The sequence below is a fragment of the Bos taurus genome, chromosome 21 (assembly GCF_002263795.3).
Source record: "Bos taurus isolate L1 Dominette 01449 registration number 42190680 breed Hereford chromosome 21, ARS-UCD2.0, whole genome shotgun sequence".
Taxonomy (NCBI): Eukaryota; Metazoa; Chordata; class Mammalia; order Artiodactyla; family Bovidae; genus Bos; species Bos taurus.
In genome coordinates, this window is record NC_037348.1 from 21,131,491 (window position 1) to 21,146,529 (window position 15,039).

The 15,039-nt window shown below is 43.5% G+C and overlaps 1 protein-coding gene and 1 non-coding gene across 6 annotated transcripts in view; one reads left to right on the forward strand and one right to left on the reverse strand.

Annotated features, from left to right (window-relative positions):
• Nucleotides 1–15,039, forward strand: part of WDR93 (WD repeat domain 93) — a 52,366-nt gene that overhangs the window by 25,556 nt on the left and 11,771 nt on the right. For 4 of the 5 annotated variants that reach the window (XR_009492109.1, XM_024982312.2, XM_024982314.2 and 1 more), the window contains exons 7-12: nt 235–273; nt 4,418–4,502; nt 10,718–10,889; nt 12,050–12,120; nt 13,083–13,169; nt 14,405–14,524. Coding sequence is in view for 4 of the 5 variants with exons in the window: in XM_024982312.2 (XP_024838080.1) it covers nt 235–273; nt 4,418–4,502; nt 10,718–10,889; nt 12,050–12,120; nt 13,083–13,169; nt 14,405–14,524 (574 nt within the window). In the remaining variant the exon portion in view is untranslated. The remainder of the gene's footprint in view (nt 1–234; nt 274–4,417; nt 4,503–10,717; nt 10,890–12,049; nt 12,121–13,082; nt 13,170–14,404; nt 14,525–15,039) is intronic. The other variant, XM_024982313.2, reaches the window with a different exon arrangement.
• On the reverse strand, nt 11,214–11,285 carry TRNAE-UUC (transfer RNA glutamic acid (anticodon UUC)). Its single transcript has one exon. It is a non-coding gene; the product is annotated as a tRNA-Glu (tRNA).

Here is a 15,039-nt window from a genome sequence, read left to right on the forward strand (position 1 = left end):
ATTGATGATTTCTTGTTTCCCCAAATAGGTTTTAAGATCCTAGAGAATGGGTATCATGTATTAAAATCCTACAGGCCAGAGGACTGCACAAATACTGGCCCTCCATGTCTATGGGGATGAGTTCACATCTCACAAGAGTGATTGAGGGGAAGAAGGAGCAATGCGAAAAATTAAAGGAAGAAGGGGAGCATATACCAAACCCATCATGAATTAATTTCTCATTTTTCTCCCCAGAACACTCCTGATTCTGTGACTGCAGATAGTTTAGATACGGTAAGAAACTTTAAAGAATATCTCCAAAGAGATTTAACTTGAATGTTAGAAATTTTTATTTTGATTTTAAAGGTACCTTAAATGTCAAATATATTAATAAAATATTCTTACCAGGGCACTGTTTTCAGATTCTCTGTGATTTGATCTTGTGCCTCATTCTTGAGGAGAACTGACCCAAGTCATTTGTTCAGGGGTGGGTTTCCCTGAGACAGGGGCCCTGCCAGTGTTTTCACATGGCCACAGACTTTTGTAAAATTGGAAAAAGTAACATGTTTTAACCATAATCACTTAAGACCACCACCATCTCTTCTCACTCAAACTTCCCCTCTGTCACAATAGCCCCCGAACTGAGTTGTATTAGGTGGTCATTGGCACTCTGTATTCTCTTTCTTACAGAGACCCCTAAACCATATATACTTCAGGCCCCATAGAATCCAGCTTGCCTCTGCCAATGTAAGCAGCCCAATCCACCAAACTCACGTTTGGGGTTTTTTGTTCTACTTTGGTGTTGGAGGTCACGTTTGTATTGGGATACGGCAGAGCACAGACTGGGTTCCCTGGAGCTTCCTGACTCTGCCTCTGAGGCAAAGAGCACACCATGCTTTCCAGAGGCTTAGCTCTTGGGATTCAAGCCTATCAGAAGAGAAATGGTGAACTTCCAAATGGAAGTCTCTCTCCAGAGGCCTTTCCTTTATCCCTTTTAAAATTACGTTTTGTCTCAAATTATACAAATGCTATGTGAACACATCACTTTGGGAAGAACCAAGTAATGCAGACTCAGCAGCCCTCTCCAGAGATCATCACCATTATTAGCTTGGTGTGTGTTTTCTATAGGCCTTTAGTATACAGTTTGATTCAGATATCAGTTTATTTTGAAAAATATACTTTCATTTTATGGGAATTTTCTTCTATATAAGTGGCATCATACTATACAGATTTTCTTATGATCTTGCATTTTTATACTAATCAACTTATTGGCAAAGTTTTGCAATGTCAGACAAACCTACCTTGTTCTTTTCCTCTGTTCTATTCCTACTAAAGATGTACCGTAGTTTATTTGGTTGTTCATCCATTGGTGTTATTGAAGGTTTTCCTAATTTGTGGCTTTTATATAACGCAGTGAAAATCTTTCTAAACTCTTCTTTGTGTACCTGAGTGCTCCTGAAGGATGTGTGCAATTTTAGTTTTAATATAGATCCTATTAAATTGTCCTCCAAAAATGACATGACAATTTACATTCAATCAATTTCTCCACAGCCTGGTTAACCTTGATATTATTAATTTTTGTGCAAATTGATGAAACAAAATATTGTCTCATGTTAATTTTCATTAATCTCCTCATATTTTTACTGGCTATTGAGGTTTTGTCTTCTGTGAATTGCCTGTGAATTTTTTGCCAATTACATATTTTCTTCCAATCTGTTGTTTCCCTTTTTTACTTTATGTGCTTTTCTGTTGTAAAGACATTTTAGATTCTGTTATAGTCAGAATTTTTAACCTTTTCTTTACAGCCATTGCACTTAAGAAGGTTTTCTCTATCTCAAGATTATAAATAAATTCTCCTGTGCTTTCTTCTAATACTTCGTAGTGTATTTGTTTTTTGTTTTTTTGTGTGTTTTTTTGCACATTTCACTCTTTTATACACGTGGTAGTTTTTTCTGTGAATGGAACAAGGAAGAGATCCACGTTGATCTGTCTTTTAAAAATAGCAATTGCAACACAAGTACCATTCCTATGTATATTTCTACACTTTTGATCCTGTTCCATTAAAATATTTGTGTGCCTGTACCAAGCATCAGCCTCTTGAGAAACCTATATGCAGGTCAGGAAGCAACAGTTAGAACTGGACATGGAACAACAGACTGGTTCCAAATAGGAAAAGGAGTACGTCAAGACTGTATATTGTCACCCTGCTTATTTAACTTCTATGCAGAGTACATCATGAGAAACGCTGGACTGGAAGAAGCACAGCTGGAATCAAGATTGCTGGGAGAAATATCAATAATCTCAGACATGCAGATGATACCACCCTTATGGCAGAAAGTGAAAAGCAACTAAAAAGCCTCTTGATGAAAGTGAAAGAGGAGAGTGAAAAAGTTGGCTTAAAGCTCAACATTCAGAAAACTAAGATCATAGCATCTGGTCCCATCACTTCATGGGAAATAGATGGGGAAACAGTGGAAACAGTGTCAGACTTTACTTTTTGGGACTCCAAAATCACTGCAGATGGTGACTGCAGCCATGAAATTAAAAGATGCTTACTCCTTGGAAGGAAAGTTATGACCAACCTAGATAGCATATTCAAAAGCAGAGATATTACTTTGCCAACAAAGGTCTGTTTAGTCAAGGCTATGGTTTTTCCAGTGGTCATGTATGGATGTGAGAGTTGGACTGTGAAGAAAGCTGAGCGCCAAAGGATTGATCCTTTTGAACTGTGGTACTGGAGAAGACTCTTGAGAGTCCCTTGGACTGCAAGGACATCCAACCAGTCCATCCTAAAGGAGACCAGTCCTGGGTGTTCACTGGAAGGACTGAAGCTGAGGCTGAAACTCCAGTACTTTGGCCACCTCATGCGAAGAGTTGACTCATTGGAAAAGACCCTGATGCTGTGAGGGATTGGGGGCAGGAGGAGAAGGGGATGACAGAGGATGAGATGGCTGGATGGCATCACCAACTCGATGCACATGAGTTTGGGTGAATTCCGGGAGTTGGTGATAGACAGGGAGGCCTGGCGTGCTGCGATTCATGGGGTTGCAAAGAGTCAGACACAATTGAGGAACTGAACTGAACTGAACCAAGCACCAAGACCTTAGGAATTTCACCGCATAATATAGGCATTTAGTGCTGCTGCTGCTGCTAAGTCGCTTCAGTCGTGTCTGACTCTGTGCGACCCCATAGACGGCAGCCCAACAGGCTCCCCCATCCCTGGGATTCTCCAGGCAAGAACACTGGAGTGGGTTGCCCTTTCCTTCTCCAATGCATGAAAGTGAAAAGTGAAAGTGAAGTCGCTCAGTCGTGTACGACTCTTAGCGACCCAATGGACTGCAGCCTACCAGGCTCCTCCGTCCACGGGATTTTCCAGGCAAGAGTACTGGAGTGGGGTGCCATTGCCTTCTCCGATTTAGTGCTATAAACTTGCATCTAACTAATGCTTTAGTTGCTTCCTTCGAATTTTGATATTTTAATTTTTGAAAATACTTCCTAATTTGCGTTTTTTAACTTCTTTTTTGAAACCAGTGGATTATTTTTTGAAGCATGTTATTTAGTGTCCAAATACTTGAGATGTTCTAGATATCTTTCTTTTTTTTTTCTGGTTTCTAACTGAATTCTGTTGTGATCAGAGAACATACTTCATATAATTTGAAACCTTTCAAATTTATTAAGACTTGTTTTATGCCCCAAATATGGTTAATTCTGTTAAGTATCCCATGTGCACTTGAAAAGAACATGCAGTCGGTTGTCACTGGTCCAAGTTATTCGAGTCTTCTATATCCTCACTGCTTTCCCCTCTATATTCTTACTGATTTTCTGTCTGCTTATCCTATCAGTTACTGAGGGAAGACTGTTGAAATCTATGAGGTTATAGATTTATTTCTGCTTTCACACTAAGAATTTTTGCTTCATGTATTTTGAAGCCCTGTTATTAGGTGCAAGAAACATTTAGAATTTTATATCCCCTTGAGAATTCACTGTTTTATCTTTATTCAATGACGCTTTGATCTCTGGTAACATTTTTTGCTCAGAAATCTATATTGTCAGATATTAATATAGCCACCTCAGCTTTCTTTTGATTAGTTTATAAGATATACTTTTTATATACTTTTAAGAATCCTTACATTTAAGATAAGTTTCTTTTTGATAGCATATCATTAGGTCTTGCCTTTTTAATCCAATCTGTCAAACTCTACCTTTTAACTGGGGTGTTTAGGCCATTTATGCCATTATATTTAAAGTGATTTTTGCTATATTTAAAGTGATTTTTGCTGTATTTATGTCTAAATCTACCACTTTGCTGTTTCTATTTTTCCCGCCTGTTTTTCTTTCTTTTTTTTTCTTTTTTCACCTTCTTTTGAAATAAGTGTTTCTAAGGATCCTGTTTTATCTCCTTTGTTGGCTTATTATCTGTGCTTTTTCCTTATTGTAGGATATGAACATTTCTTTTAGAGGAGATGTTAAGTTGAGTCTTCCAGTTCAAATAATGAAAATCAAACCACCCAAACCAATTACAGGTACGTATAAGTCCATGAATACTGTCTTTCCTTTTGCCATTGATTTCTTAGTTTTTCCTTTCTCTTTCTCCACATTTTTCATTTATTAGCAGCAATATCTGATTTACAAGTCATAGGCTCTGGGACTAAAGATTAAAAATATAAATGTTACAAGGATATAATTAACTAAAAGAATTGGGACATCAGGAGACACCTTTCCCCTAGTGCTGGTGGGGTTCACGCATTCCTACATTCCTGTGTTACTTCATTCACCAGTATTTGCTGAGGGCCGATAATGCACCAGGCACAAAGATGAGTCAGACACATGTCCCGTGCTCCAGAAGCTGCAGGTGAAAAAGGAAGCATCACAGTAGGATTCGATTAGGTGCAGCAGTGGGGGCCATCCAGGACCAGACAAACATAGAGGAAGGAGTAACTAACTCTGCCTAGGGAATAGGCAGAGGCTCTTTCAGAAGAAGGAACGTTTGAGAAGGTTTTAAGAATTAAGTGGGAGTTGGCTAAGAGGACCAGAGGGTAAGTCCACACTTTAGACAGAGGACATACAGTCTGTCCTCTCAATATTCACATATGACCTTAGAGATATACCTACAAGGGTGTTTACTGCAGTGCTATTTATAGAGGCATAAGACTAGTGAGGTAAATCTGGTACACTCCGAGTACTTTGCAGCCATTAAAAACAAAGAGACAAATGCAAAAGACCAAGAATAGACAATTCACTCTCATAGAAGAACATGGTGATATGATTTCTCCATCAAGATTTATTACAAAGTCACAATAATTAAAACAAGGTAGAAAAAGAGATGAGTGAATAATAGATGGAAAGATATATATAAAATATAGAAATAGTTGATAGAATATAGTAGATTTAAAGATTAGATGAAAAACACAGGACTGAGAAGACAGGACAGAGTTAGGCCGAAATGGACCCTTGATATCTGATGAAGGTGGTGCTACGGAGCAGTGAATGGTCACTTCAGTAAGTGGTGCTGGTTGTCCATATGGCCCCTGCCTCACATGATATACGAAATTCAATTCCAGATGAATCATAAAAGTTAATATGAAAGACAAAGCAATAAAACTTTTAGAAAATAATATAAGGCAATATCTTTATGACCTTTGGGTAGGGAAAGACTTTTTAGACCAAAGACAAAAAGTACTTATTTATAAGAAAAGTTGGTAAGTCTGACTATATTAAAATTAAAGACTTCTAATCATCCAAGTACATCATTAACAGCATGAATGGGCAAATTATGTATTGGGAGAAGGCATTTTCAAAACACACAAGACTTATGAATGGTCCATATCTAGACTCTATTAAGAATTCCCACAGATTGTTAGGAAAACGACAGGTAATTTGGTATAAAATAGGTAAGAGATTATTCAAATGGCCAATAAACATATGAAAAGATGTTCAGCATAGTTAGTTATCAGGGAAAGGCAAATTAAAACCATAATGAGAAAAAAAAACAAACCATAATGAGATACCACTTAACACCTACCAGAATGGCTAAAATTAAAAGATATTGATTATACACAGATCTGCACACACACTGCAGGGTGTTTTTCTAACAAAAGGAGTAAGGAATAATGCTGCTAATATAAAACAATGATGATATTGTTTTAAAATAAATAAATAAAAGATATTGATCATACCAAGTTGGTGAGGATGTGAAACAATCAAACCTCCCATACATAGATAGCAATGAAAATCAGTACAACCACCCTGGAAAACAATTTAGTGTTAGTGTTAAAGAAAAGTTACATTCTCTGACCCAGCATTTACACTGGGTAACCAACCATATCAGTTTGTCTGGGACTAAGGGATTTCCCTGGACATGGGGCTTTTGGTGCTAAAACTAGGAAACTGCTAGACAAACCAGAATGAGTTAGTCACCCTGCTTCTAGATGTATACCTGATTGGCTTGAAAGTAAAGGTATTTCAGGAAGAATGTACAGGAATAATAATAATGGCATGATTTCCAATAACCGCAAACCATGAAACAACTGAAAATCCATCAACAAAAGAACATGTAAATAAACCTTAATATATGTATATATTTTCCACCCAATGGAATACTATACAGCAGTGAAAAGGAAAAACCACAAATATACACAACAAAATGGATAAATCTCACAATATTAAGCAAAAGAGGGCACATATAGAATTGACACTGTACAATTCCACTGTGTACAGCTCAAAAACCAGGCAAAACAAAGCTGTGGTGTTTAGATGCATATTTAGGTAGCATAAAAGTAACATAAATGTCATGAAGTGATTACCTAAAAGCCAAGAGAATGGCTGCTGCTTTTCTCAGGGGGTTATGACTGGAGCCGGAGAAGGCAATGGCACCCCACTCCAGTATTCTTGCCTGGAAAATCCCATGGATGGAGGAGCCTGGTAGGCTGCAGTCCATGGGGTCGATAAGAGTCAGACACGACTGAGCGACTTCACTTTCACTTTTCACTTTCATGCATTGGAGAAGGAAATGGCAACCCACTCCAGTGTTCTTGCCTGGAGAATCCCAGGGACAGGGGAGCCTGGTAGGCTTCCGTCTATGGGGTCACACAGAGTTGGACACGACTGAAGTGACTTAGCATAGCATAGCATAGCATATGACCGGAGCAGGGCCCTTGGGAAGCTTTTAGCAGGGAGATGTGATAATCTGTTTCTTGACCTCAGAAGAGACAGATGTTTTCTTTAGCATAATTTATTAAGATGCATTTAAAGGAAAAGATACATTTTTATGCTCCTTTCTGAATGTGTTATAGTTCACAACAAGGAAAGGGTTTAATAAATGCAAATAAGCAACAAACAAGAAGATCTATAGTACTGAAATAAAGAGATCTCCCAAGATATGTCATCAAATCAAAATGCAAAACAAACCAAAAAACAAAATGCCAGACGTGCAGGGTATGACAGCAATTCTCAAACTTTAGCTGGATCAGACTCATTTGGAGGATTTATAAAAACCCAAATTGCTGGGCCCTGCAGATGGTGATTGCAGCCATGAAATTAAAAGACACTTACTCCTTGGAAGGAAAGTTATGACCAACCTAGACAGCATATTAAAAGCAGAGACATTACTTTGTCCACAAAGGTCCATCTAGTCAAGGCTATGGTTTTTCCAGTAGTAATGTACAGATGTCAGAGTTGGACTATAAAGAAAGCTGAGCCCCAAAGAATTGATGCTTTTGAACGTTAGTGTTGGAGAAGACTCTTGAAAGTCCCTTGGACTGTAAGGAGATCCAACCAGTCCATCCTAAAGCAGATCACTGGAAGGACTGATGTTGAAGCTGAAACTCCAATACTTTGGCCACCTTATGCAAAGAGCTGACTCATTTGAAAAGACCCTGATGCTGGGAAGTTTGAGGGCAGGAGGAGAGGGGGATGACAGAGGATGAGATGGTTGGATGGCATCACCAACTCAATGGACATGGGTTTGGGTAGACTCTGGGAGTTGGTGATGGACAGAGAGGCCTGGCGTGCTGCGATTCGTGAGGTCGCAAAGAGTCAGACACGACTGAGTGACTGAACTGAACTGACCCACAGCATTTCTGTTTCATTTCTAACTCTGATGATCTGGGACCACATTTCAAGAACTGCTAGTTAATATATGGTAACAGGACTGGAAAAGGTCAGTGTTCATTCCAATCCCAAAGAAAGGCAATGCCAAAGAATGCTCAAACTACTGCACAGTTGCACTCATCTCACACACTAGCAAAGTAATGCTCAAAATTCTCCAAGCCAGGCTTCAGCAGTACGTGAACTGTGAACTTCCTGATGTTCAAGCTGGTTTTAGAAAAGGCAGAGGAACCAGAGATCAAATGGCCAACATCTGCTGGATCATGGAAAAAGCAAGAGAGTTCCAGAGAAACATCTATTTCTGCTTTATTGACTATGCCAAAGCCTTTGACTGTGTGGATCACAATAGACTGTGGAAAATTCTGAAAGAGATGGGAATACCAGACCACCTGACCTGCCTCTTGAGAAACCTATATGCAGGTCAGGAAGCAACAGTTAGAGCTGGACATGGAACAACAGACTGGTTCCAAATAGGAAAAGGAGTACGTCAAGGCTGTATATTGTCAGCCTGCTTATTTAACTTCTATGCAGAGTACATCATGAGAAACGCTGGACTGGAAGAAGCACAAGCTGGAATCAAGACTGCCGGCAGAAATATCAATAAGCTCAGATATGCAGATGACACCACCCTTATGGCAGAAAGTGAAGAGGAACTAAAAAGCCTCTTGATGAAAGTGAAAGTGGAGAGTGAAAAAGTTGGCTTAAAGCTCAACATTCAGAAAACTAAGATCATGGCATCTGGTCCCATCACTTCATGGGAAATAGACAGGGAAACAGTGGAAACAGTGTCAGACTTTATTTTGGGGGGCTCCAAAATCACTGCAGATGGTGACTGCAGCCATGAAATTAAAAGACGCTTACTCCTTGGAAGGAAAGTTATGACCAACCTAGATAGCATATTCAAAAACAGAGACATACTTTGCCCACAAAGGTCCGTCTAGTCAAGGCTATGGTTTTTCCGGTGGTCATGTATGGATGTGAGAGTTGGACTGTGAAGAAGGCTGAGCGCCGAAGAATTGATGCTTTTGAACTGTGGTGTTGGAGAAGACTCTTGAGAGTCCCTTGGACTGCAAGGAGATCCAACCAGTCCATTCTGAAGGAGATCAGCCCTGGGATTTCTTTGGAAGGAATGATGCTAAAGCTGAAACTCCAGTACTTTGGCCACCTCGTGCGAAGAGTTGACTCATTGGAAAAGACTCTGATGCTGGGAGGGACTGGGGGCAGGAGGAGAAGGGGACGACAGAGGATGAGATGGCTGGATGGCATCACTGACTCGATGGACGTGAGTCTGAGTGAACTCCAGGAGTTGGTGATGGACAGGGAAGCCTGGCGTGCTGGGATTCATGGGGTTGCAAAGAGTCGGACACGACTGAGCAACTGAACTGAACTGAACATTTGTTTTAGAAAATATATACAAATGTACACATAATACATATAATAATATATACTATACTATATACATTATATAATGTAGTAATATGCTGCCATCTGGGGCTTCTCTGAAGGCTCAGACAGTAAAGAGTCTAACTGCAGTGCAGGAGACCTGGATTTGATTCCCTGGGTCAGGAAGATTCCTTGGAGAAGGAAATGGCAACCCACTCCAGTATTCTTGCCTGGAGAATCCCATGGACAGAAGAGTTTGGTGGGCTACAGTCCAGGAGGTCGCAAAAGAGTTGGACACAACTGAGCAAGTAACACACACTTGCTGCCATCTAGAAGGGGTCTGTTTCTAGAAAGTTGTACAAGAAACTGATAACAATGGTTGCCTCTGGAGAAAGGGACTTGGGGCCCTGTGGGACCTCCTGGGCACCTTCCAAAGAGTAAGAGTTCTGAAAATTAGGTTCATGCCCAGAAAATAGATTGCTTAGGTTTACTGTGGGTGTGCATGCTCAGTTGCTCAGTCATGTTTGACTCTTTGCAACCCCATGGACTGTAGCCCACCAGGCTCCTCTGTCCAGAAGATTTCCCAGGAAAGAATACTGGAGTGGGTTGTCATTTCCTCCTCCAGGGAATTTTCCCAACCCAGGGATCGAACCCATGGCTCCTGCATTGGCAGGTGGATTCTTTACCACTTGAGCCACCTGGGAAGTCCCCACTGTGGACTTAGGAGCAGATGAGAAAGAAGGAAATGAAAGGTTATTGGGAAGGAGAATGATAAAAATGATTGGCAGAGAAAGGAGAATTTCTAAAGGAAGGCAGTTGGATCAGTGTAAGCCTCCCGGAGGAGGCTGGGATTGTGTATTGAGGGTCCTCAGCCATAGCTGCATAGTGCGAGTGACTGGAAGGTTTGGGGCCTTGCTGGGCTGGAGAGACAGCAATGGTGATCTAAGGTCTCTAGTGACATTGTGAACATTTCCCTGGCCTCTGGAGATTCTGTAGTCTGGAAACAGGAAACGACAGCAGGATGGAGATGGAGGAGTGGGAGGAGGGAGGGCAGCTGCCCTTCACCTGTGCTCCGTGAGCCAGTGGAGTAGGAGGGAGGCCAGGGAGAAGGCTGATCACCTGGGCAGAGCAAGAACAGACTTCTGAGGAAGAGGGATTCTGCAGGAAACCGGGAAGCATAGAGGAGGAGGGAGAAACAGGAAGGAGGACATCAGATGGTTTAACCCATGCTGGGATATTTTCAACCTAGGTACCACATTTAAGAGCCCCCTGGAAGCCTTTGCAAAGATAGCGGGCTGCCGCGGGCTGGGCTCTGGGCAGAATCACTACATCAAGGCGAGCCAGTGGGAGAAGCGGGAGGCAATCTTAAGAGCCACCTACAAGAAGTTCCTGGATGGGGAATGGGAGCCTGAGCCAATCAGGTGAGCCTGGAGGTCAGGGATGCGGGGGTGAGGCCAGAACAACCCCTCCCTGGGAGCTTCTCCTCTGTGAGTACAGGCAGAAATCAACCCAAAGTCCTGAATTAATTCAGAGTCTCAAAGCTCTTGATGGTTTGGGTGACTTCTCTGAGAACTTCAGCAAAATCTTTTGAAAAGTTGGATGGGTTGTTTATAATTAGAACAAAGGATGATAACATAGATTTAAAAGAAGGAATAGGCATCTATGGAGATGAAAAGTAGAGTTTTAGAGGTTTTTTTGGGGGGTGGGGGGTGGGGGGCCATGCAGTACTACTTACAGGATCTCAGTTCCCTGACCAGGGCTTGAACCCAGATCATGGCAGTGAAAGCGCCAAATCCTAACCACTAGACCACCAGGGACTCCCTATTTTATAATTTTTTTGCATGATAGCATCTCCTTAAAAAAAAATTGTTTTCCTGATTATCTAGACAACACAGATGATCCTAGAGAGGAAAACTGACCACTAATAACACTTTCCTCCACTTCCATCCAGTCTTCCTAAATGTAATATATTAATGTGTAATTCTTAAAACACGCTACTTTCTAATTTCAGTGAGCAGGTGGGCCTCAGTGATTGTAAAACCTGAGCCTGAGTCCTTGAAGTATCTGGTGGAGCAGGTTCAGCAGCTAGCTCTCCTCACAACTATTGCAGGTCTCAGAAATGTTCTTGCTTCACATGGGGAGTGAAACCTCTCATCTTGCCATCATGTGGACCTGAATTTTGTCACTTTACACAATGTCCCAGGGCTAGCTAGGCCCTAACAGAAACTAAAAAAAAAAAAAAGTACCAACTTAGTACACCCGGGATAGGAACATTTACGTACTTCACCGAAGTCTGATCGTGAAGGGGTCCTCCTCCAGGACAGGAATGGCTCTGCCCATACTGGGTGCTCTTCCTGGCATGGGCGTAACTCACATCACTCTGCCTGTTAACCCTCACCAAACTCCAAGGGCCCACACACACCAGGACCAGCACATAGAATATAATTTGCTCCGTGGCCCTGAACGCCCTGGAAGATCCTTCTGAACTACTCACTTCTGGTCTTAATACCAAGATGCTGACAGCACTTCTCTTTGCCAAGGAGTCCACCACGGCTCTGACTAGTGTCTCTTTCTTTCCCAGTATGGCTACGTTCTACTTCCTCCTTCCCAGTCGCGTAATCCCAATGCCCACGGGAGTCAAGAGATCCCCAGGTAAAGGAAGGGGAAGCAGGTGGTCATCCGGGGGAATGCCCAGCAAGCCCTCCTAGAGAAGCTCTGCTCAGCACACCCTGCCTGCTGGGAGGGAATGAGGTGGAAAGTGGGTTGCCAGCTGCAGCTTAACGGTTTCTAGTTGCACCTGTGACCCCTGAGACCAGATTCCTTGATGATGGACGCTGGCACCGTCTTCAGGGTGTGAGCTGCCACAGAGGATGGTGTGCACACATCCCGCCAGGCTGCTTCCGGATTTTTGTTGCTGTTCAGACTTTTAAGTCATGTCCGCCTATTTGCAACCCTAGGAACTGCAGCATGCCAGGCTTCCCTGTCCTTCACCGTCTCCCAGAGTTTGCTCAAACTCACGTCCATTAAGTCAATGATGCCATCCAACCATCTCATCCTCTGTCACCCCCTTCTCCTGCCCTCAACCTTTCCCAGCATCAGGATCTTTTCCAATGATCGGTTCTTCACATCAGGTGGCCAAAATTTGGAGCTTCAGCTTTCGCATCAGTCCTTCCAATGAATATTCAGGGTTGATTTCCTTTAGGATTGACTGGTTTGATCTCCTTGCAGTCCAAGGAACTCTCATGAGTCTTCTCCAGCATCAATTCTTTGGCACTCAGCCTTTTTTATGGTCCACCTCTCTGGATATGAATTCCTTTCTGTAGAAAATGTTAGTTAGAACACTGACAGCCCAGTGGGCAGGAATTTATCTAGAAGATGTGAAAGCAGCCGATGGGTAGTAGTGACCATCATTCCTGCACAGGAAGATGAGTTGGCCCCAGCAGCAGCCCTCCTGGGGGTGCCCAGCCCCTCAGCTGGTAGCTCACCCCTCAGTTGGGTGCTGCCCATTGGCACAAACCATTTCAAACTGACCTCCTCCTGGGCAAACCCCTCCACCCAAATCAAAGTCCACCCAGACTCCTTCCGTGACACCCCTTTCCTCTCTTCTTTCCCAGGGCTAGCCTGTGTCCTTGGTGTACACTGGACCGATCATCACAACTTCTTCTTCTATTCACTTAACCGGACGCTGAAGGATAAAGTTGGTACTTTACTGCCGGGATGGGAGTCACCTAAGCTCAGGGCTCTCGTGTCCTTCTTCAGCTTAGCCAAGAGCACGTGACTGACAGTTGCGTGGCTTTTAGGGGACCAGAGCTGTGCAGACAGAGTGGGTGGCTTGCTAGCTGTGGTGTGACCCCAAGGCTGTGTCTCTGAACTGTCGTGTTTCTTAAAGATGATGTCCATGGGGACAGAGCCCGTCTGGTTTACAGGGCTCCTTAGGCAATGAAGGTAAAAAAGGAGGGGCTTGGTTCCAGCACGTGTCTGCAATCAGTGTGGTTTCAGGCCAGTCACTTGATGCCCTAATCCCCTGTTTTCTCCTCCAAAGCAGAAAACCCCTCAGTTACACCATCCTTATGTATTCTACGCATTAGTCGTGAATAGCAAAATCCAGTTTCTCTACATGAAGGCTCTTTTGAAGTTGAAAGGCACTTAAGAAATATGAGTGGTGGTGGTTTGTTTTTGACAAACTCAGGGAGGCAGTTCCACGAACAAATTCACTCTGTGTGAATTCCTTGAGCTAACACTATGCTGTCCAGAGTTATACTCAGAAGTAATGTTTAAAACTCACAAAGGAAGAATTTCTTTCCTTCCATCCCTCTCCCAGGAAACCTGGCTTCTAATCTCCACTTCTGTACTGACTGGCTCTTGTGACTTTGGGCAAGTCACTTGTTTCTCTGCCTCATTCTGCTCATCTGTAAAATGCGGGTTCTAATAGGACCCACCTCATAGGATCCCTGTGAGAATTAAATGAAATGAAGCCCATAAAGTGCCAGCTCTGGTGCTTAGCACCTAGTAAGTCCTCACTCAGTGTTCCTACTCATGCTCAGTCGCTCAGTCCTGTGGTACTCTTTTGCAATCCCATGGACTGTAGCCCTCCAGGCTCCTCTGTCCATGGGATTCTGCAGGAGAATACGGAGGTGGATTGCCATTTCCTTCTCCAGGGAATCTTTCCAATGCAGGGGTCAAACCCATGTCTCCTGCTTGGCAGGCGGATTCCTTACCACTGACCCACCAGGGAAGCCCCAATCCCTGTTAACTGTAGTATAATAATCATATAACTTGTTATATTATCCTGAGGAAGGAGACAGCATGGCACAGAGAGGAGAGAGATGGTGAGTCCAGACAGGCAGACCAGTCTGGGTCTCAGGTCGTCCGGGTGGTGGTGATGGGTGGGAGCGGGGGTCCGGGGGCGGCCTGGTGAGTGGCATCTCCCCTCTAGACCCCGAGGGCGTGTGGCCGTGCGCCGCGCCCATCGTGGTATCTCAGCTCAGTCCCTGCTCTTCCTACCTGGTGCTGGCCTGCGAGGACGGCGTGCTCTCGCTCTGGGACCTGGCGCAAGGTAAGCCCCGCCCCGCCCCGCCCTCCACCGCTGCGTTACACACCCTGACCTGCCCGGGTTAACACTTCCTTCCGCTCCAGTGCTGACTTGTCCCCTTCCTTGGGTTTGGTTCTTCCACATACTTAGAAGGGTTCCTCCTGAAGGGGGCTCCCTTCTCCCCGTGGGCGTTGGCTATGAATTCCTTTCTGTAGGAAATGTTAGTTAAAACACTGACAGCCTAGTGGACAGGCTGCCTTCACTTCGAAGGATGCTCGCTGCCTGGGTTTTGTTTGGTTTTTCTTCTGGTTCTTCTGGGTCTTTACTGCAGCACACAGGCTTCTCTAGTTGTGGCGCGCGCGCTTAGTTTCCCCGCGGGCTGTGGGATCTTAGTTCCTCAACCAGGGATCAAACCCCGCATCCCCTGCCCTGGAAGGTGGGTTCTTAGCCACTGGACCACCAGGGAAGCCCCTCAGTGCTTGGTTTTGCCTCCTGTCCCTCACACACTCGCTGGTCACAGACCTCGCGCCCATGGCTGC